Here is a 24,585-nt window from a genome sequence, read left to right on the forward strand (position 1 = left end):
ATAAAGAAATTTACCACTGAATAAAGAAATAATGGGATATATGCATTATGGAATACTACACAGCAGTAAAAAAAAAAAAAAGATATCCAGTCATTTGCAACAAAATGGATGAATTTGGAAAACATCATACTTAGTGAAATAAGCCAGTCCCAAAGAGACAAATACCCTATCTTTTCCCTGATCTGTGAGAACAAATAGAGCACCTAAAACAAAGTCTGTAGAAGCAAAATTGACACTTGATGACTTGAGCTGCCTTGTTTGTTGAGGAACAGTTTCAGTTTTTTGTTTATCCGGGTTTTTTTCTTCATACTATTTGTTGAACTCTTAACAGAGTTAATCATGTGTGTACAAAGTCAACTGAGGATGGATCTCAGTAAAAAATAAGAGAAGGAAGAGGAAGTTTGTAACTGTCAAGCTGCATAGTTTTGCATACATTCCTATGGGCTTATACATCTTAAAAACTCTTCATGGGACTCCAAATCCCATTAAGTTGGGTGGTAAAAATGTCATGGTTTTTATTTGTACCTTCCTAGTGATAGTGATGTTGAACATCTTTCATGTACTTATTGGCTATTAGTATCTTTGGTGAAATTTCTATGTAGGTCCTTTGCCCATACTTTGCAAATATTTTCTCTGGGTTGTGTTTTTACTATCTTGACAGCATAATTTGATGTGCCAGAGTTCTAACTTTTATGAATTCCAGTTTATTTTTTCTTTCATTTCTTATGTTTTGGGTTTCATGTCTAAGAAGTCATTATCAAATTCACATCATAAAGAGTTTTGCCAGTTTTTTTCCCTAAGAATTATATGGCTTAGCTCTTAAGTTTAGGTCGTTGATCCATTTTGAGTTAATTTTTATATATGGTATAAGGTAATGGTCCAGTTTCATTCTTTTGCATGTGGATATCCAGTTTTCCAAGCACTGTTTGTTGAGAGTATTCTTTTGCCCATTGAGTGGTCTTGGTACACTTGTTGAAAATCATTTAACCATAGATGGAAGAATTTATTTCAGAGCTCTCTAGTTTATTCCATTGATTGAACATCTGTTCTTGTTCTATACTACACTTTTGATTGCTGTAGCTTTGTAGAAAGTTTTGAAATTAGGAAGTATTCGTTGTTGTTTTCAAGATTTTTTTGTTCAAGTTCTCTTGAGATTCCATATAAATTTTGGGGTGGATTTTTCTGTTTGCATAAAAAATATCATTATGATAGAAGTTGCATTGAATCTGTAGATTGTTTGGGGTTATATTGGCATCTTAACATATTAAGTTTTCTAACCCATGAGCACAGAGTGTCCTATTTATGTATGTCTTCATTCGTCTGTTTTAACCACGTTTGTAAGGGGTAAATTGTATACAGTTTTAAGCTTTAGTTGACTATTAAAATCAAGAATGATATATTATTTAATATAATAGATTCAAAATATTTTTCTTTTTGTCATTATTACCTCTGGTACCTTCTTGAACACAGTGAACTAATTTAAATTACTTTATTTCTGATTGAAGGGTGTGTATATGAAGGCCCAAGATAGCCATGTTTGTATCTTCTTAATGAGAAGTCCCAAAATTCTTTAAGAAAATTCTGTACTTCAGACTTTTTACTGTGACCTTTTCCCCCTGCTTAACATTTTTTCCTTCTACTATTGGCTATTAAATCTGAGTTATTTCATAGTGTTTTTCTTGATAAGTTTTATTACTTAAAAAAATAAGAATATTTTATCCTTCTGGAAACTAGAAACTTGACAGCTGTCTCCTGTGACCACTTTCGCTGGTCTTGTTCTCAGCACTGAGCCCTTCTAGGACAATGAACACATTGTTCTAGATGAAGTTACAGTTTATTTCTACTGACCATTCAAGATTGTGATAAAGATTGTACTTTTTGAAATAAAACAGAACCTTTCTGGTTAGGTGGATTTCACAATATTTATTGTATATTCAGTTCAGATGTGCTCATAGTGAGCGTTCAGTCACAGAGAAATGAGGCATGCACACAAAATTATAAGAAAGCATATAATATTTATGATCGTTAATATCAAAATAAGTGAATGAATTAATAAGCATTGTGAGGGTAATACTGTGGCCTTAAGAGATCACAGATGCTTTAGTGAAAAAGCTTTAATTTTGGAATCAGCTTTGACAAATGGGGTGAGTAATTGAAAAACAGATATGAGATCATTCTAGGTAGGGGGAAGAAATAAGCAAGTGCTTTTAAAATGGGAATAAGAATGTGTTCTGGGAATAGTATATACAGAAGCTAACTTGATTCAAAGGTGTAATTTATAATAGAAATAATGCTGATTTTTCATATATAGTTTGGACTCATGTTTCTAAAACACTGAAAAACTTTTTTATTTACACAAAGTAGTGTAGACTAAGACTTTTAAGTAGGTTAAATGGAAAGTTATTTTAGGAACTTTAATATGGCAGCATTGTGATATAGAACATTTAAAGTCTCATGTTAAATGTTTTCATTCATCAAGGGTGTTTGGAAACATTGCTCTGAAACTTTGTTATGTCCAACCAGTTTGAGTGAACATGTGTGGATAATGGGAATGTGGTAGCTGTAACACCATAGCATGTACTTTATTTTCCTTTCCTATGTTGGAAAAAATTTGTTCATGACATTCTCATTCCTGCAGTGTAAAATTAAAATAATTTGCAGTTATCTCATATTCGAAAACCTTTACAATGGAGAACCTTACAGCTGTTCTCTGGAAATCAGGTTGAACTTCTGGGATTTTTTGTGTGAACTTACTGGGTTTGGCCTGCTTGAATTTCTTAAAAGTTTTGTGGTAAACTTACAATGTTAATATTTAGATGAAAGGATTTTTTTTTTACTATTTTACTAAATATTTTAAGTGTGACCACAAAGTAGAATAACTTTCAACATTTCTATGACAACTTTTTATCAGAGTAAAATTTTACTTTACTTGGAAAATTTTGCCTAGGTTTGAGACTATACCCTATTTTTGCACTGAGTGAAAATATAATAATAAAATAGCTGCTTTGATAGGAAGAAAACAAAGTTTCTGCTTCTTAGTGCCTGATGTGTGAGTCATAAAGGAAAATGGAGACTGCTGGAAATACTCAGCTTTGCAGAGCTTTGGGAACAGCTGCCTTAAATATTTTCAAGATATGGTAAAGGCCAGGAAAGGCAACAGTTGAAAGTTTCTTGGATTTATCTTCTCAGTTAATTTGTAATGGAAATAGTGCATCTCAGATTGGAGTATTTACATGCCTTTTAAATGGTAGTCTGATATAAACTGGAAGAATTTTGTAATGTTTAAATAGTTTCACATTACTTTGTTTTGAACTTGGTGATTGGAGCTTTTTACTTGCCATATGTAAGACTTTGAACATGCTTGCTTAAAACATAAAATTCTTTCATAGTAAAATACAAAGTTAGTATTAAGCCAATGCTTGCGTTTCTTTAGACATTGTGGAGATTGTGAGTGTTTGTTTATATGCTGTGTTGATCATGGTTAAAAGTATGTCCCTATAGGTAATCTTTTCAAGCAAATGAAACTGTTTGGATGCTTTCCCAAAGCAATTGGATTGCCCTCCAGCCGTATTTCTTCAATGCGGTCCCGTATGTAACGTGTGTCATTAGCCTTGCAGAATGTATCATCTGTAATTGATGTTATGTTGTTAAACTGAAAAATAAGAGAAAAAAATGTTTAGAAAACCTGTGTATCTATGTAATGGGATCACATAGAATATTTTTATTTAAAAAATGATTTTTAAATATTATGCCAACTATGTATCCTCATTTAATAAAACCCTCTTAAGGGCAATCTGAGCTCCCCTCTAAAAATCCAGTGTTATTAAGGTGGACTAGAATATGAGCTGTTAATCAGAGTAACATATGTGAAACAACATCCTGAGTATAGATGGAATTATACTAGATAGGCAAAGAATCCTGCTCTACAGTATAAACTTCAATTGGACATTGTGTCCTGTAATACAGTTTAACAAAGTAAAAAGAACATCTGAGAATTCTTGTGATACTGAGAGATTGATTTTAGTTTATTTTCTTTTTCTCTTAATTGTTGTATTACCTTAAGTTGGTATACTAAAAAACACCAGGAGGGTCTGCAAAAGTGAATATTTTCTACTGTTTTAGGAAGAAACATACATCAGAGGTCTAAGTATCCCTCACTTCAAGTTCTTATGTCAGATTAGGCAACACCACGTGCAGATCAGGGGACAAGTTGCCCCAAGAGCAGGCTTTGCCCCTGTTGCTGGTTGACTGGCTGTGCCCTGCAGGACACACTACCAGGACATCACACTGCTGTAGTGATCCAATCTAACTTTACCTTTAAACAGATTGTTTCCCAGTGCACTTAAGATTGACCAATAGATCATTAAAGTCCCATACTTTGAAAGAAGAAATCATACCTGAAGGTGAATTACACGCAAACTTTCTGGTAGATTAGGAGGCACAGATTCTAGGGCATTGTGGTCCAAGTACAGGAAAGAGAGATTATTCAGTTTCTATAAGGAAAATTTTGTTTGAGTGTTATTGAAGTCTGCATTATTTAAAATAATTTGAGCAGTGCACCTATATATGTATATTGACCTAAATACCTACCACTCATAGCAGTTACTGGTATGATTGTTTGTTTGTGTTCTGGCTTCACAATCAGTGTGTTTGGTTCCTTTATGACAGCTGACAGATCTTTGTTATTTAGCCCTAATTCATTTTTTTAAGAGTTGTTTATTTGAAAGGCAGAGCAAGAGATAGAGGTCTTCTGTCCACTGATCCAGTCCCCAACTGACTTCCCCCTCCAGGGCTGCGCCAGTCCAAAGCCAGGAGGCAAGAACTCTATCCTGCTCTCCCACTTGGGTGCAGGAGCCCAAGTACTTTGTCCATCTTCTGCTACCTTCCCAGGCACATTAGCAGAAAGCTGGATTGGAGGCACAGAGTAGTGGGAACTGGAACCAGAACCCTTGTTATGGGATTCCTTCCTAACACCGGTCCTACATATCCCCCATTTCATTCATCTGAGCTCTGGATATCCAACCTCAATCCCAGCATCAGAGACCTTTGAATTTGTCGTGGGAGTAGATAATGGGGTCAGTCCTGATGTGGGACTGACCTGAATTTTGACCCAGGTGCTACCCTAGTGTCTCCTGAGCCTCCAGACCTCCCCATCTCAACTCCACCCATTTCTAGCAAAATGGTTATTCCTAATAGATGTGTGTGCTTATCAAGATGTTTCCTAAAGCAGTTTATTAAATACTTAGCTTGATATGGCTTTTTCTATATATAAAAAAAAGTTAGGTTACTCTTCATGATCAGTCACCCATTATTGTGTATAATTGTATACCATGATTCTAGAATGTAGTTTCCCCTGACATTACTTTTACCTTAGCTTTTATAGGCATCTTGTACCAAGTTTTGCTAATTCTTTCCTGTGCTGTTATTTTAATCCTTTCTTTAAGTATCCTACCATTCCACACTTAAGACCTACCACCCATCTCTACAGGGCACCTCACTCCCTTGGGTTAGAGTAGTCTGATTTTTTTTTAAAAAGATTGATTTATTTATTTAAAAGAGTTACACAGAGACAGGAGAGGGAGAGAGAGAGAGAGAGAGAGAGAGACAGACAGACAGACAGAAGAGGCAGAGAGAGAGAGATCCTCCATCTGATATTTCACTCCCCAACCGGCTGCAATGGCCAGAGCTATGCCAATCCGAAGCCAGGAGCCAGGAGCCTCCTCCGGGTCTCCCATGCAGATGCAGGGGTCCAAGGACCCAGGCCATAGCAGAGAACTGGATCAGAAGTGGAGCAGTCAGAACTAGAACCAGTGCCCACGTGGGGTGCTGGCACTTGGGGCCAGGGTGTTAAACACTGCGCCACAGTACCAGCCCCAAGTAGTCTGATCTTAACCTGAATTTGATATTTAAGCCCACCTATATAGTAGCCAGGTTTGTCATCTCATGCCATCCTGTGACCAACTCAAAATATTTGGACATCCTTTCATGAAATGTTAACCAGCTTTTGTAAGTCTTTAACATTCCTGTTATTCAAAAAAATAGTATCTTCAAATTACAATTTAAAAAAATAAAAACAAGTCTGCTTTTTAAAAATTGTCTAAGAGTTCCTTAACATCTGAATCTCTCATAAAAAACATCAGACTGACTCTGATGTAGCTTTAAACAAATGTCCATTAAAGCTGAAAAGGAATACCTTAAATATAAACAAGAGAGAAGGAAAGAAAAATAGAATATGTTTACAGTTTTCAACAGGCTACATTTGTGGACAAATTGTACGTTTGTGTATTTACAATAAACTTTATGATGAATATGTGAGAATTTTATATCCTTTCATTAGGAGTTATCTTTAGAAGCTACAAATTTGCCTTCTAAGGGAGGTTTTGTCTCTAGCCAATAGCAGCATGACCATTTCTTCCTTTTGTCTGAGTTTACCCTGTAGGACTTCGAATGATCAGGTCAGAGGTATGGAAGTCTGGGTTGAGGTGGTTACTTTTGTACATCATGAGTTTTGGGATAACCTGGCTACCTAAATCAAAGTAGATCACCTTCCCCTTTTCTACATAATTTTTCCTTAAATTACTGGATTAAGAAATACACTTAATTCTTACTATATGTGGAACTTCTTATTAGATGTCATTATGGAAATAAAAGAAAACTCTACCTACAGAATTTTACAGTCTTTTATTTTAAAGATTAAAAGGCAAATCTAGTGTTTGCTTTTAGAACTTTTTTACTGACATTTGTAAATTGCCAGTGTTTTCAGGACAAAGAAGTAGAAAAGTCCCATTTGAGTTTTTTGTATACTGTAAGTGCCATGAGAGGCCAACCAGGTCTGTCTAAATAAGTATTTGCTGTGTGAATATGTGAAAACACACACACACACACCCTTGAAACAGGGTGTAAGGGTTATACATTTTAAATAAGTTGTGGATGGTCATAAACTAAGCTGAATAAGCCTAATACTATAGCTATGTAAATGTTATCTTCATTTCTTAAATCAAGATGGTTTAAAAATGTAATCAAAACAGAATTATAGATCAAAATTATCACCAATACTGTGTTTAGACATACTATAAAATACTTACTTTGAATGTGTTTGCTTTGATTCCTCTACTCTTGATTTTATTATATTTTGCATTAAATAAAGTGAGCTTGGGAGGAAGAACTGGGAGTTTCAGTAGTTGATTTTCAGCAAGTGAAAGTTCTTCTAACAGAGCAAGTTTTGAAAAAGTACCATCTTCTATGTCTTCTATCAAATTTCCCGTAAAATCAAGCCGCCTTAAGTTAGCTTTGAAGGAAGAAATATACAAAAAATATGAAATTCTGATTGTGTGAACTGAAGAAAAGCATTTGTTTAACAGATCATTCAAGCATCTTTTACGTTTGGTGTCTAATGGGTATCTGCAGTTAGTGCTCAATAATGTCTGGTCAAATGAACTCTGAGTACCTGCCTGTGCCTGGCATGATGCCATTTCAAATGGCAGTTTTCAAATCTCAGCTTGACAGGAGTCTTAATGTTTCTTTCTCTGAATGTCTTGGTATGCACAGGCAATTGTGCAAATTATGGGAAGTAAGCATTTATAAATGTAATATTATTTTTGGATTCTTTGCTAGCATATTGACTTGTAGTTGTGGTATGTTAATTTTTTTTAAATGCTCAAGCCTGCCTGCCTGTCTTTTTTTGTTTTTGTTTTAATTTGAAAGACATACTGAAAGAGAGCTCCCACTCACTGTTTCACTCCCTCTCCCAAATCCCTCAACAGCTATGGCTGGGCCAGGGCAAGGTCAGGAGCTAGGAATGCAATCTAGGTCTCCCAGGTGGGCAGCAAGGATCCAAGTACTTGAGCCATCACCTGTTGCATTCCAGAGCCTGCACTAGCAGGAAGCTAGAATTAGGAGCAGAACTGGGACTCAAACCCAAGCATCCCAATATGGAGTGCAGGTGTCTAAAGTGCTAACTGGCCCAAACACCCACAATTGTGAGTATGATGTCTGATTCTCTGTGACTTACTGCTTAACAGCAACAAAGACAAAAATGTTCCCTGAGTTCTAAAAGTGATCCAGACTGAGATTGAGAAATTCCTTGTGCATTTCCCTTTTGTCTGGGATGATAACAAAATAAAGTTACTTCTCATTCATGGTAGTCATGTTCTCTAAAGTTGCTGGAAATACTAAATTAGTAAACACTGAACCTGTGCTCCTAGAGGGAAATTAGGAGTAGGTTCTCACAAGCCTCTGGTCACATTTTCATCAATTATTACATAACCTTGTATCTATGTCTCAGTTTATTGACATTTAATGTATATATTATATATACATAGTTGAATCATTAATACTGCAATAATATTAAATAATAAACAAAGCTTATTTCACATATCTTCTCTGTAAGGCCCAGCACAGCCTTCTTGTGCTTAGGAATACTCTAGTGCTTTGCTTGGGGGCCATTTTCAATAGCAAAATCAACAAAAATGGGGGAAATGTGGCAACAAAGAGACTGTGAATGGGTACTTCTTTACAGTATCAGAGCTGAAGCCATAAGTGAGCATTACCTTGTTCATCCTCACCTCAGATTGTGATTTTTAAGTAAGTCAAGCTTTTTGCCATTTTGTGCATGTCTGAATGACCGTAAAAACACCACATATGTTGATTGGGCTTACAAAGTTTAGCAGATTGGTGAATTCACAAACAGGAAACACACAAGCAATGAGGATTAACTGTACTTCAGTCCACAGTAGGGAGCTACCATGGCAGCATGGATCCAGTTACAGCTAGTCTCATCGATGTGTAGTGAGGCTAGTGTCTTTCTGGGTGTGATTTTCTTCACGAACACTTGACAACACAGGAATCTAGAATACTGAAAAGAAACGAGTGACCCAGGACTGAGATTTGGGCGTTCTGATGGCAGCACCCTAACTGGGTTAAGGTTTTACAGGAAGCCGGAAGTCCAAGATTGTTTAATGATGGATGGATCAGATGCCACTGCTCTTAGCACTATTTTCATGTTAGAATTATCCCAGGAGTTTGGTTTTTAGAAGGATAGTGACTAGGCCTCACCCCAGGCCCAAATTAGAACCTCTTGGAAGTAGCACCTGGAATCGGTAGTTTGAAAATATTTCTCCAGTTTTTAATTGTAAGCCAGATTTAAGAATCATAAGTTAAAGAAAAGTAGTTACAGTGCAGGCAGATAACAAAATGTCTGTTAGGAGAAGCATCTCATCTAATTTGGTGCTGCTTACCATCTGAAGCAAAATGTACTTCAAAGTGTTGGTGTTGAGTGATGTATTGCCCATTTATTAGATGGGCTTTCAACATAGACACAGGATTACCAGGAAAGAAATATGATGGGTGTCTGAATGGACAGGAGATTGACCAAAAAACCAGTGGATATTTGTGAAGTGTAGTAGATACTTAGATATTCCAGCAGTGCCAATGGTAGGTGTGCCACCTTTTGTAGAAACTTGTTTGTCTGAGATAAAACATGAGTTAATACTAATATCTTATTTAAACTTACGCATGTCTGCAAAATCTTTGGCAGTCAGCTTTTTAATTTTGTTGAATCTGGCATAGAGATAGGCTGATTCCTTTGGCAAGGGTGGTACAGCATCAATGTCAACTTCTTCACAGTACACAGAGCCGCTTAAACAGACACATAGCAAGCAAGTGGGCATTTCTAAGTTGGAAAACAAAATCACCAAAGTGTAAGTAGTAGTTTGAAAATATTTAGCCTCAAATAATAAAATTATTGCCATCAAAAATGCTATTACTAATTTGAAAAATATTTTACAGAATCATTGGGTTAGCAGGAAAGAAATGCAGTCATGGTATCGAGTGACCTACCTTGTGTTTGATAATCTACTAGAATGTTGTATTAGTTCCTGCAGTCCACACCCTGTTTTTCCCCTCTGTTTTGGCAATGATTGCTTAATTGCTGAATTGATTAATAGTTACATTTCCTCATTTGAATACCAAAAAAATTCATACAGGAATTGAGCAACATGAACTTGATTTATGAATTTTGGTATGTCAGAAACATTTCAGATTGAGGGCAGTAAGTAATGACTTTAGAAACCACTGGTTAAAGAAGCAAACCATTAACAGAGTCATGTAGGCATGTTGGGTTATCATCATACCCTGAGGCATTCACTGCATTTCCTTGTCAGGACTTTTTCCTTTAACCTGCAATAGTTCTACAGTCTGTTCCTCATATGTTTAGCTTTGTTAGAAGTGCAGGACTTTTAAAATTTTTATTTTTCAGGGTATTTAAAAGAACTCCTTTAAATTAGAGTTTGAGATTTCTCACATTTGATGGGAGTTCCATGGAAATTATGTTGCATCCCTTGTGCCTTCTATGAGGAGGCACATGAGGTCTCTTGTCCCATTCCTGAGAACGTCTTTGGTCGCTTTTTTCAAGTTCTGTCTGCCGTGTCTCTCACTCTGTAAAATTTGTGCTTTTCATCTTATAATGAATAGTATCTTCTGGAGAAGTGTTAAGGGATTCTGAATGTCTGGCACGTCATCAGATTTCACCCATTAGTTTTAGCATCCAGTAATTCTTAACTGAATCATTTATCACTAGACTAGTTGTCAAATGGTGATTTTTCTAATTCCATCATTGCTTCTACACTTGTTAGTTGGTATTCTGTACATTTGGATGTTCCTGTATTTTTTATCAATGTGAATTTTTTTATATCTATGAATTTACAGATTTTTTGTATCTATGAATTTGTATCTATGAGTTAACTGATGAGTCAGTCGTTACCACCAGGCTTGTTTTAATAATCAAATAGTCACAGATTAACCAGTAAGAACCCTTTCAAACTTTTTTTCTTGCCATAGTTTGGGTTAATTGGCATATAATAAATTGCACATATTTTAATTGAGGAACTTATAAGTTTTAACATAAGTAAATACCCGTGAAGCCTTCATCACCAGTAACATAATTAACATACTCATCACAGCACAAAGTTGCTCATGCTCTTAATCATCCCTCCCTCCTACTCTTATCTGCGAAGAGCTACTGGTCTGCTTTCAGTCACTATGGTTTGCACTTAAAAGAATTTTATAGCAAAAAAAAAAAAAATCATGCAGTATTTATTCTCTTGTCTGACTTCTTTCCTTCAGCATAGTTACAAGGGATCATCAAAAAGTTAATGAAAAATACATATTATGGGGAAATTGTGCATGGATTTTGAAAAAATTTTGTTTCAAAATAAGCATCTTTTAGCCACTACATGACACTGTCCCTAGAATAAGCATCTTTTAATTCAATCTTTTGCTTGAACTTTTTGAAGTATCTTTGTTCTTTGAGAATCATCCATTATTATTGCATTCATCAGTATTTTGTTCCTCTTTATTACTAGAGTTCCATTGTCAGTATAATTGATACAGTCTTCTGTTATTGAGATTTGGTTTATCACAAGGTTTTGGCTGTTTCATAGCAAACTGATATGAACCTTTATTTTCCAGTTCATATGGACCTAATACTCTAATTTCTCATGGGTAGGCATCTAGGAATGGAATGGTTGGATCTTTCTATAAGGGTGTATATTTCATCTTTTGAGGAAAGTTTCCAACTCTTCTCCAAAGGGCGGAGTCATTTTACATTTTCACCATCAGTATGTGAGCATTCCAGTTATTCCACGTCCTTGCCAACATTTGGTATGATCAGTCTTTTTTTTTTTTTTAACTTTTATTTAATGAGTATAAATTTCCAAAGTACAGCTTATGGATTACAATGGCTTCCCCCCCAAAACTTCCCTCCCACCCGCAACCCTCCCCTTTCCCGTTCCCTCTTCCCTTCTGCTCACATCAAGATTCATTTTCAATTCTCTTTATATAAAGAAGATCAGTTTAGCATATATTAAGTAAAGATTTCAACAGTCTGCACCCACATAGCAACACAAAGTGAAAAATACTGTTGGAGTACTAGTTATAGCATTAAATCACAATGTACAGCACATTAAGGACAGAGATCCTACATGAGGAGTAAGTGCACAGTGACTCCTGTTGTTGACTTAACAAATTGACACTCTTGTTTATGGCATCAGTAATCACCCTAGGCTCTTAACATGAGTTGCCAAGGCAATGGAAGCCTTTTGAGTTCACCAACTCTGATCATATTTAGACAAGGTCGTAGTCAAAGTGGAAGTTCTCTCCTCCCTTCAGAGAAAGGTACCTCCTTCTTTGATGACCTGTTCTTTCCACTGGGATCTCTCTCGCGGAGATCTTTCATTTAGGTTTTTGTTGTTGTTGTTGTTGTTGTTTTTGCCAGAGTGTCTTGGCTTTCCATGCCTGAAATACTCTCATGGACTTTTCAGCCGAATCTGCATGCCTTAAGGGCTGATTCTGAGGCCAGAGTGTTGTTTAGGACATCTGCCATAGTATGAGTCTGCTGTGTATCCCGCTTCCCATGTTGGATCGTTCTCTCCCTTTTTGATTCTATCAGTTAGTATTAGCAGACACTAGTCTTGTTTGTGTGATCCCTTTGACTCTTAGTCCTATCAGTGTGATCAATTGTGAACTGAAATTGATCACTTGGACTAGTGAGATGGCATTGGTACATGCCACCTTGATGGGATTGAATTGGAATCCCCTGGTATGTTTCTAACTCTACCGTTTGGGGCAAGTCAGCTTGAGCATGTTCCAAATTGCACATCTCTTCCCTCTCTTATTCCCACTCTTATATTTAATAGCGATCACTTTTCAGTTAAGTTTCAACACTTAATAATAAATGTGTATTGATTATAGTATTCAACCAAAAGTATTAAGTAGAACAAACAAAAACATACTAAGAGGGATAACGTATTAAGTTGTTCATCAACAGTCAGGGCAAGGACTGATCAGTAATCTTCCATCTGCTGGCTCACTCTCCAAATAGGGCTGGGCCTGGCCAAAGCCAGGAAACAGAAACTTCTTCCAGGTCTCCTGCATGTGTGCAGAGGCCCAAACACTTGGCCCTCTTCCACTGCTTTCCCCAGGCTCATTAACAGGGAGCTGGATCGAAAGTAGAGCAGCTGAGACTTGAACTGATTATCCGCTATGCCACAGTGCCAGCCCTACCCCCACCCTTGGCCTACTTTTAATTGAATATTTATGTTATTGAATTATAAGACTAATATTTTAGCTGTAATTCATTTATAGGATTTGTGTTTTGCAAATAGTTTTTAAGCCTAACTTGTCTTTTTATCTCTTTTCTGTTTTGAAAAATAGACATTTTAAACTTTGATGATTAACAACGTATTCCTTTATAGTTCATGCTTTTTGTATTATATTTAAAATGTGTTTTCCAACCACCAAATTTTTTATGCTTTGTTTCCTTCTAGAAGTTGTAGTGTTTTACATTTAAGTACGAGTATCATTTCAATTTAATTTTTACAGATAGTATCAAGAAAGGCCATGATTCTTTATATTTTTTTCTCCCTTTATGACTGTCTGGTTCTTTTAGCACCATTTTTGGAAAAGATTATTCTTTTCCACACTGAACTGTGCTGGCACATTGTCAAAAACAATTTGATCATATTTTATAAGCTCATTTCTGGACTCTCATGTTCTTAGTTTGTTTTAAGTTCTTATACCATTACCACAATATCTTGATGCTTATAACTTTATCATAAGTCTTTTTAAAATTTTTATTCACTTTTTAAATTTATTTGAAAAGCAGATATAAAGAAATATCTTCCTTCCTCTGGTTCATTCTCCAAATGCCTGCAATAGCTGGCTGGGCCAGGCCAAAGCTGAGAGCTGGGAACTCAATACCAGGTCTTCCACATGGGTACCTGGCACTCAGCTACTTGGGCCATCACTGATAACCTCCCAAGTCTAACATTAGCAGGAAGCTGGAATCAGAAGCAGAGCCAGGACCCAAACTCAGGTATTCCAGTATGTGTTGAGGACATCTCAGATGACATCTTAACTGCTACCCCAACAGTCACTCCCCTTTATGATGTCTTAATATTGGATAATATAAATCCTCCAGCTTTCTTCAACATTGTTATGGCTACTCTGGTCCTCTATCATAATTTTACAGTTACCTTTTTTTTTTAAACCTGTCATGATTTTCATTGGGATTCTGTTGAATCCATACATAAACTAGAGGAAAATTGAAGTCTTAGTGGTATTGAGTCTGCCATTACTTGAACATAATACATTTCTCTATGTTTAGGTCAGCAGTATTGTCTAGATTTTACTGTACAGGTCTTATATATCTTTTATGTATTTATACCTATATATTTCATATACCCTGATGAATTTCTTTTAATCTAAACACCCCCCCCCATTATTCTTTGATAATTATTTTCTGGCATGACAGACCAATCTTACATGTTACCAACCCCAGTCCTGAAGTCAGCTGCCTCTGCATGAAGCACTGATTCTTCTTAGTGGAAATGTGTATGAGAAGCCAAGATCAGGTGCTGGGGTGTACATTTCTGCTGGGATCTTTTAGCAAAGAGAGCTAGAAATGTGTGTGCATTTGTCTCTTTCTCCACATAGAATACATATATGTCCAAACTGCATGTGTACACATAAAGCATACACTATGTGAGTATGCATACATGAGTAAATGCAGCATATACTTGTATATACACCCCCCACACACAAACAACACATACATATACCCACATACTCACGTACTGACAGATGACCTATATTTCTATGTCTGTATAATAAACCACAAGCTTAAACTACTGTCCTCCATTTTGGTCTGGCTCCGCAGTATTCATTCTAGCGTTGGCCTTTCTGTATTCTTACTGTGAGAAACTTGGCTCTCATTATCCACAGTATATTCCACTTGACTAGTCCTACAGCCTGCATTAAGTAGTCTCAGTCTGCTAAGCACACCACTGTGGAAAACAAATCTATCCACTCGAATTTAACATTGACTTGTATTTCATTTTATCTTTACCTTAAAGATAGTCAAAATACTGTGTGTAAAAGGTACTTGAATTAGATATTTTCCTGTTTTAATATGTTATTTAAAATATAAATACGTTTATATTTTTCTTTTTATTCCAACTCAAATTCTTTTTACCGTACCCCTTTTGATTTCTTCATATATTTATTTGTTTGACTACATGAAATACAGCATTGTTCTAAAATTCTAATCTATACCAGAAGCTTATACCCAGAGAAATACCATCTTTCGCCATTCCTCTTTAGCCCATGCCTATCTCATCACCCTCTCTGCCAATGATCTAGTTTGCCTCTGTTGGCAACTAATATCAGGTGTTTTAATTACCCATCCTGTGCTGCTTCTCCCACAAATGAGCAGATACATGTATATTTTCTTATACCCCTTTCTTTGTGACATGAAAAACACCATATTATAGATACAGTCTTTTGCACTTTGCTTATTTCATATATTGTATTCTGGAAATCACTCTCTGTCAGCTCTTAGAGATCTTCCACACTTATTTTACAACTTCATAGTATACCGTTTTGTGGCTGTTTATCCAGTCACTTCTCAGTGTTCGGGCAGTTTGGTTATCTCTGATGTTTTGTAGTTGCAGACAATGTTTTACTGATTCTGCATTTGTGCATTCTCTTATTTTAGAGGTCTATCTTCAGGGCAAGTTTCAAGAAGTTGATTGATTTGTCAGAAAGTAAATTCAGGGGGTAGGTATTTGATGCAGCAGTCAAGATACTGCTTAGTATGCCCATATCCCAGATCAAAATGCCTGAATTTGAGTCCCAGCTCCTGGCTTCCACTTGGCCAAGCTTAAGCTGTTGTAGGCATTTGGAGAATAAACCAGCCAGTGGGAGCTCGCTCGCTCTCTCGCTCGCTCTCTCTCTCTCTCGGTGTGTGTGTGTGTGTATAAACAAAGTAAATGCATCTTGTTTTGTTAATGGCAAATTCGTGTCTAAAAGTGTTACACTAACTTGCATTCCTGCTAGCAAAATTTGAGAGTATCTGCTACCACAGAGCCTTCCCCATTAAATATATTATGTCACATTTCCATTTTTGTTAATTAAGGTAAAAGCTGTATATCAATATAATTTTCACTTGCATTTCTCTGTGAGATTGAACATCTCTTCATGTATTTAAGGGGCATTTTAAAGTCATATGTGAAATGTCCATTCAAATCTTTTGCTCATTTTTCCAGTGAATTTTTGGCTAGTTTCTTTTCATTTAAAAAAATGTTTAGTTTTCATCTACTTGAAAGGCAGAGAGAAAGAGATAATGAGGTCTTGTATCTGCTGATTCACTCCCCAAATGCCCAAACAGCCCTGACTGGGCAAGGCTAAAGCCATGAGCCCGTAATTCCATCTGAGTCTCCCATGTAGGTGGCAGGGGCCAAAGCACTTGAGCCATCATCTGCTGCCCCCCAGGATGCATTCGCAGGAAGCTGGATCAGGAGTAGCTGGGACTTAGACTGGCTCACCAGTGCAGGATGTAGGCATCCCAGGCAACAGCTTAGCCAGCTGTACCACAACACCAGTCCCTCTTCTCAATTTTCAACTTCTTTTTAAATTAGACATATTAGCTATTTATCTGTAAAGGATGTTGCAAAAATTGTTGCAGTCTTCAGTTGTCTTTGACTTTGTTTAGGATGTCTTTTGCTGTACAGAAGTTTACTTCTATAGTCAAATTTATTGATCTTTCCATTAGTATGCCTAGACTTTGAGGCACCCTACAACCTTGCTTTCAGTACTTGTATGATTTTATTTCATACATTTAGATCTCTAACCTGTTTGGAGCTTATTTTTCTTTTTTTTTTTTTTTCTTTTAGCCTTGCGGAACGCAAGGCCTCAAAAAATTGGGTAACGACTCAGAATTGTTCCTCTCCACGGAAATCTTTAGTAAAAAGCAAAAGATTTATACGATCTGAAGAGAAACCAGAGTATTGGAGCTTATTTTTCAATGTAATGTATGGAACCATGTGTTCTTTTTAAATAGCTACTTGGTTTTCCTAGCCCCAGTTTAAAAATACATTAATTTTACCTCAGTGTTTTGAGTTAGTAACTATATTGTATTCCAAGTTTCCATATGTGTTTCTATGTCCATTTACTATTCTAATCCACTGACTTTTTTTGTCTGTTCATGTACCAATATCATTCTTTTAAAATTTCAGAGGCCTCATAGTATGTTTAAATGTATGGTATATCTAGTTCCTGCACATGTCATTGTTCAGTATTTCCAAGACTATTTGTACATGTTTTTCCCTATTAACTTTAGAGTCAGTTTTACTAGTTTTAAAAGACATTTAGTGGTAATTTTAGTGGGATTGTCTAAAATGTATAAATTTAGAGAATGACATTTTTATGATATTTAATCATCCTGTGTAAGAAAATGGGATGTCTTTCCATTTACTAATGACTTATGAAAATACTTACCAAAATTTTAAGATATGTTTTCTGTTTTGGTTCATTTCAACTTTATTGTAGAAAAATAGAAATTTGTATATGATTTTTTTCATGTAAAATAATATTCTGTTATAGAGCAAAAATAACCCAAATACATAGGAACTGTTAATCAGGATTTGTTGTTTATAAGTTTTCTGTTGTTTGAATTTAAATATACATTTTATGTAGTTATTTAAAATATAGCCATTTTTCTTTTGTGATTTTTTTGAATGCAAGAGTTATTTTGTATTTACCTTATCCTAAGGCTATATATTGTCTTTGGCAAATAATTGCTATTTCAGTATTTCTTTAAAAAAAGATTTGTTATTTATTTGAAAGGCAGAGTTACAGAGGGTAAGACAGAGATTTTTCATCCACTGGTGCACTCTCCAGATAGGCTGGGCCAGCTGGAGGCCAGGAGCTTCTTCCAGGTCTCCCATGTGAGTGGAAAGGGCCCAAACACTCCAGCCATCTTCTACTACATTTCGCAGGGAGCTGGATCGGAAGTGGAGCGGCCAGGACATGAACCAGCGCCCACATGGGATGCCAGCATTGCAGGAAGCAGCTTTGCCACAATGCCAGGCGCTTTTTCTTGAATTGATTTTATATGGGCAAAGACACATACTTTGTGTAGGCTAAGCTTGAGCTAGTTTGGGTTGTTCTAGGTGTTCCTTTTCAACATATCTCACTCTGTGTGAGTGGCAAGTAATGTGCTCTTTCACTATACCTGATTGACTTTATCTTTGGGGATAAAATTCTACTGTTTGCATTTATTTACTATATTGAGGCAACTTTGGATTACTACAAAGAATAAGGTTCCATTATGTCAATTTTTAAAACATCCTTTTTGGAAAAAATAGACAATACATTATTCATACTTACCATCATTTTCTTTCTTGGGAGGTGCTGGTGATGTACTTTCATCTTTTTGTAATTCAAGACTTCTCTTGACAGATCTTACCATTGTTTGTTTTTCCTGTTGGTAAAATAAGTTTATTTTCAGTTATGATAAAGCCTGATTCTGAAACTGAAGAACCATGGACAATACTTTTAGTCCTAATTCGTGACATTGTTTTTGTGCTCCATTAGGATTTTATACATAATTCCATTTCATCAGTCGTTGAACTATGATGTAAATAGTTAGAGCCAGTTTTCACTCTGGATTGTGATCTTCTTGAGCACAAGAACCGAATTTAAAATTTTCGTTATCTAAACTCAGCGCTTAGGTAAATATTGAACACATTGAAATCCCAAATGGGATCTGGGGGAGAATTCCCTGAGTCAGATTGAAAGTTTTGAGGTGAAAGTGTTCCTTATGGTTCTTGTCTGAATGGAGGTCCTCATGTCAGATTCTGTCATTAGTGTGGGATTACTCCACCAGCAGGTCACACGCTTTCTGTCTTACAGAGATGGCCTTTTAATGACCCCCGGCCTCCATTAAGCACTGGTACTCCCCACCCTTTTGTGCCTGCCTGCCTGCCCTGCTCTCTAGTCAGCACCCCCCTACCCTCAGTCTACAGTATTAACTTAGATCTGGAGTCCTTATCATTTACTCTCTTCCAGTCTTGGAGAGCAAATTTCCTGCCAATTTTTATTATGTGTTCTGTGGGGTCTTGTTCTTTCTACCTTGTGAACTTGTTCCTCCTTGTCCCTATCCTGTCTCCTGACTGCCCTCAGCCTCCAGCCCCTTTTGTATGCAAAGATTCTCCCACCACTCCGCAATTGTACATTAAGTCCTGTTGAATTGCATTCCACAAATCTTATTTCCTACATTTATACTAAGATACAGTCCTGCAGAGAAAAGAAATAGAAAAATCATCTCTAAACTTAATACTTTTTAGAAACCATGGAATTTTGAAATTGCTCTTGTAACTGATTGATTCACCCAAGTCAGTCAATGGTTTCTTTTTCTTTCTCTCTTAAAACATGAAATGAAGACTAATAATACCTATTTTATTTGTCTTAATCATGGGGAAAAATACCACCAGCATACTTGTATTAACTGACTCCCTTGAGAGAAACGGATATTAAAATTTGCTCATCAGGTGCTACAAAAAAAAAAAAAAAAAAAAAAAAAAGCTAGAACTAGTCCATTTTAAAATCTTTACCATCTAATTTACCATCCAACAGTATTTTTGAAGCAGTCATGACTGTTAAATTTTTGTATTTCTCATTTCCTGTGCCTCACACACAGCAGGCAACAAATAACTTATATGCTGTACTAGCTATTTCTGTACCCATCATTCGTTTCTGTGTGCCAAGAAAACCACAAATAACCACATTACCCATTTAAGTAGATTATGAATCATGTGGTAAAGAAGGCATCCTACAATGTTAATTGTAACTGCAGTCATTTGATAAAAATTAGGAAAGCATATAAACTGTTAAAACTAATTTAAAAAGAAAGGAACTTTTTGTGTTTTGGTATTATATTGAGTTGGCATAACCAGGTATCTTCTGTTGATTTCCTTGAATGGTATTTTTCTAAAATAATAAAACTTAAGCTAATAATTCATATTTGTTTCTCCTAATACAGAATTCTCCTAATTTATTTTTGAGCAATTACATGCAAATAAAGGGTCATTAGGCAACATTACTTAACATATAAGTGTTAACTGTTCAGGGACCATCTTAAATTCTAGTTTTGTTTACATTTTATTTTTTGATTACTATAGTTGCTGTTTGGTTACCATAGGTACTTGTCTATGAATTTGGGAATTGTGCACAGTTTTAAAAATGTAATCTTAGGGACAATTATTATAAGTTATTTTGAATCAGTTAAAGTGCTCTTCCTTTCCCCTTACCTTATCAGACACATACAGGAAAAACAAAACAAAAAAAATGCATTTAAATTGGCAGTACTTTAAAAGTTTAAATTTAGAGTAAAAATAAAATACCTCAATATTTTTTCCATCCAAGTATTTATCCTCATAATCTTGGCTAAATATGGCTTCTTCCAAATGATCTGCTGCATAGTCGAAGGTGATGGGTGATTCCTGCTGAGTTGGTGGTGCTGGCTTTATCAGAGGCACAAACAGGAGCAGGAAAAGTGTAGACCGCAGAGTCTTCATTTTAGTAGGAACTCAGGTGACTGGAAGCTAATAAACTAGTGGCCTACTGCCTGTGGGACAAAACTCTTTTTCCCTGGAAATAAAAATGCAGACCATCGAAGCAATATTTAAAAGCTTAGAGAATGTTTTGGCAGAGTGTAGGCAGTAGGGGCCAGAGAATAAGTATTTAACCCTTAGTGATCTTTAATTAGATGCTAACAGCTTTTACATATCAGTGAACATCCTGAAAAATTGTTTCAGAGAGTAGTTTTATTTCTCGTCTATCAAAAACCCAAGAAATATTGATAGTTTGAGTTTCTTAATATTTGAGTGTCTTCAATAGAGAGATAGTTTTGTGCAGCTGAAATCTTGGGATACCTGTTGTATAAATGGTTAAAGTGAAGACCCAAAATCCTGTCTCATGTGAGTTAAAAATATCATATTTCAACATGGCTACTTCATAAAAACTCTTACATTGTTATAAGCAGAAAGCAAGAAAAGTTTTTAAACTTTAACCTTAGATTTTATATTAAGAAAAGTAGTTATTTAAAGTTTTAAGTTGTACAGAATATAGGAAAATCTGTACATCTTTAATTTTCTTAGTTTTGCAATTTTAATAGGTTATCACTGTTTTTAGTTAATAGTATTGCTTTTTTTAATTTAAACTATGGAAACTACAAAAATAGTATTGTAGACCAGGGGAAATATATAACTTTAATCAGGGAACTTTGGGGAATGTAGTAGAAAGGATTATTTTGGGCTATCATTGGATTTTTATCAGGTGGGTATATATTTCAGACTTTTCCTTAAATAACATAGTACAGAATTGCTCAGAGTTGCTGACACTGCATTCTAGATGCCAACCTGTCAAAAACCCAACACTTGAAAATTAAGACGATAATGGGTGTCTGACTTTGGCAGCACCTCATTTGTGATTCTTGCCTGCATAGATGTTACAGTTATGTAATGACATAGGAAAGTACTTGTTAAAAATTAATTGTTCAAGGTCATTGAAACACAAATTAGAGATGATTTGTAACAATTATGAAGACCATTAGATAAGTCACACTTTAACCAACAATATTTAAGGTAAAAGGAGAGAAACAAGCCTACCGTTGCAGCTGTTGTGAAGTTTTTTTGTGGTTTTCCTCATAGATGTTCGTGCCTATGCATTACCCCCAAGTGGGAGGGTGAAGGAGGAAAGCTGTGGGTTGATTGCAAACTGATGAATAAATTTCGGGACCCAGCAGCTTCCAGCGTAGTTTCCATGTGCAGAGATCCTTGCCAACATTCTTTCTCTGGGGTGAACTGCAGGGTTTCACACTGGAGAGCTGTGTTTCACATAGCTAACTGCTGCACTTGGCCACCTCCCACTCACATAGTACAATAAGCTAGTGTCATTTTCCTTGTGGTAAACACTGATATTTTAGTGAATACTCGTTTATGAAAAGGAGTTATAAAATCATGCGCTTTTTGTTTTGTTTTGTTTTGGTGCTTTCCCAAAAGATAAAACATTTGCTTTTAGAATGAAGTAGAACACTAAACTAATGCATACTCTATGTTCATGATTTTATGAGCACTAAAAATACTGTCCTAACAATGCAGGTAATGTAGAGCCAGAAGTTCCAGTGTAAAGAAAGCTTAGTTTTAGCACAAATTTCATGCTCTGGGGCTTTACCTCCTTTATTTCAGTTGTTTGTAACCAAAATTGAAGTATGAAATTTAATTTTTTAAAGATTTATATTTGAAAGGCAGAGAGAGAGAGGTCTTCTATCTGCTGGTTCACTCCCCAAATGGCTGCAGTGGGCCACAGAGCTGGGCCGTTCTGAAGCCAGGATCCGGGACCTTCTTCTGGGTCTCCCACATGGGTGCAGGGACCCAAGAACTTGGGCCATCTTCTACTGCTTTCTCAGGCCATAGCAGAGAGCTGGATCGGAAGTAGATTAGCCTGGACTCGAACCAGCGCTCATATAGGATGCCGGCACTGCAAGCGGCAGCCTTACACACTATCCCACAGTGCCGGCCCTTAAAGTTAGTTTTTTAAAATAAATTTGATTTATAATTCTGGGACTAATGAATAAAAAAGTTTGCTGAATGAAAAGTACTGGATAAAATTATTTTAATATTGATTTTTAAATGTTAAAATGGTGTTCTAGATTCCCCATGAGCATCTGTAAAGATTCACTTTCCTCCAAAAATTGTTTATTACTTTTTGGTGCTTTTAGCAATCAAAATATTTTTCTCCTCTAAGCTAAAAATTTAACAGATATGGATGAATATTAAAATAGAAAATGTACAACTTGATACTTAGTACAACAGAAAATTTATTTATTATAACATTTTTCCTTAAAAATTTATGACCAGAGGTCATAGCTATGACAAAGCAGGTAAAGCCACCACCTGCAGCACCAGCATCCTGTGCAGGCGCGGAATCAAGTCCTGGCTCCTCCACTGCAATCCATCTCCCTGCTAATGCACGTAGTACAGCATGGGAAGATGGACCCCTGCACCCATGTGAGAGACCTGGATGAAGCTCCTGTCTCCTGGCTTCGGCCTGGTCCAGCCCTGACCATTGTGGCTATTTGCTATTGCAGTCATTTGGGGAGTGAACCAGCAGATGGAAGCATATCTCCCCTCCTCTGCCTCTCACTGTCTATAACTCTGGCTTTCAAATATTACAAATAACTTTTTTGAAAGATGTATGTATTAACTTGAACGGCAGAGTAACGCAGAGGCAGAGAGAGAGAGAGAATCTTCCAATCTACTGGTTCACTCCCCAAATGGCCACAATGGCTGGAACTGGGCTGATCCAAAGCCAGGATCCTGGAACTTCTTCCAGGTTTCCTGTGTGGGTACAGGGGCCCAAGAAGTTGGGCCACCTTCTACTGCTTTCCCAGGTGCATTAGCAGGGAGCTGGATCAGAAGAGGAGCAGCCGAGGCTTGAGCCAGCATCCATATGCCACCATGCAGGCGAAGGCTCTATCCCAAATAATTGTTTTTTGAAAAGTTATTACCGGTGAATAGAATTTTGTTAGCACTCATTCATTTAATAAAAATGTATTGGGCACCATTCCTGTGACAGAACTGCAGACAGTTAAACTCAGGCAAAACCCAGCTTTCTCCTGATACTTTAATGGTGTCTAAGTCAGAAGGAGAGGGAGCAAACAAGTGATTGGAATGCACAGTAGGCCTTGCTACACAGAAATGTGCACAGGGATCTTGGGAAACATGGATGAAGCCAGAGACCCTGACTGGGCCAGGTCCAGGAGGTGTACCTGTGCTGATTTCTGTAGAGAGTATGGGGAAGGGGCAGGTTGTGATGTTCCAGGCAAGGGGAGTAGCACTTGGGCAGGATGGCTGGAGTAGATCATTTAGAAAATTTGTAATTAGTTGCAGATGTCTGAAACTTGGAGAGGAAGAAAGACATGAGGGAGTGGGACAAGACGGTGGAATATAGATCAGATTAAGGAGAGTCTTTTATACCCTACTATGATGGGCTTGAGTTTATAGTCAGAGACTAGTGAGAGAATTTTCTTAAGCCAATGAATGATATATCCTATTGAAATATTAGAAGTATCCCTCTAGACCGGCGCCGTGGCTCAACAGGCTAATCCTCCGCCTTGCGACGCCGGCACACCGGGTTCTAGTCCCGGTTGGGGCGCCGGATTCTATCCCGGTTGCCCTTCTTCCAGGCCAGCTCTCTGCTATGGCCCAGGAAGGCAGTGGAGGATGGCCCAAGTGCTTGGGCCCTGCACCCGCATTGGAGACCAGGAGAAGCACCTGGCTCCTGGCTTTGGATCATTGTGATGCGCTGGCCGCAGCGGCCATTGGAGGGTGAACCAACGGCAAAAAGGAAGACCTTTCTGTCTCTCTCTCTCTCACTATCCACTCTGTCAAAAAAAAAAAAAAAAAAAAAGAAGAAGAAGAAGTATCCCTCTAATGGGAGCAGCCATTTGATATAGCCATTAAGGCACTGCTGGGGACACTTGAATCCCATTTCAAGGAGCCCTGGGTTCAAGTCCTGGCTTTGCTCCATATTCCAGTTTCCTGCAACATGTATCCTGGCAAGTGATGGCTGCAGAGGTTGGATCCCTACAATCCAGAGGGAGTCCTGGATTGAGTTTCTAGCTTCTTTGACCTGGCTCAGCCATGACTGGGTGGGGTGGAGGGTGGTATTTGGCGAGTGAACCAGCCG

At 36.9% G+C, this 24,585-nt stretch overlaps 2 protein-coding genes and 1 non-coding gene across 3 annotated transcripts in view; 1 reads left to right on the forward strand and 2 right to left on the reverse strand.

Moving 5' to 3' along the window:
* Positions 1-24,585, forward strand: part of CENPP (centromere protein P) — a 257,893-nt gene that overhangs the window by 67,889 nt on the left and 165,419 nt on the right. The window lies entirely within an intron of this gene.
* Positions 1,909-21,713, reverse strand: OGN (osteoglycin). The gene is made up of 7 exons (XM_062208490.1): positions 21,504-21,713; positions 20,238-20,484; positions 18,223-18,316; positions 9,512-9,670; positions 7,086-7,288; positions 4,398-4,493; positions 1,909-3,652 (listed from the first exon to the last, which is right to left on the reverse strand). Exons 2-7 carry the CDS (start codon positions 20,409-20,411, stop codon positions 3,482-3,484), a joined length of 897 nt encoding a protein of 298 aa, XP_062064474.1. The 5' UTR covers positions 20,412-20,484; positions 21,504-21,713; the 3' UTR covers positions 1,909-3,481.
* LOC133772140 (U5 spliceosomal RNA) lies at positions 16,726-16,842 on the reverse strand. The gene has a single exon (XR_009867742.1). It is a non-coding gene; the product is annotated as a U5 spliceosomal RNA (small nuclear RNA).

The sequence above is a fragment of the Lepus europaeus genome, chromosome 12 (assembly GCF_033115175.1).
Source record: "Lepus europaeus isolate LE1 chromosome 12, mLepTim1.pri, whole genome shotgun sequence".
In the NCBI taxonomy this organism is placed as follows: Eukaryota; Metazoa; Chordata; class Mammalia; order Lagomorpha; family Leporidae; genus Lepus; species Lepus europaeus.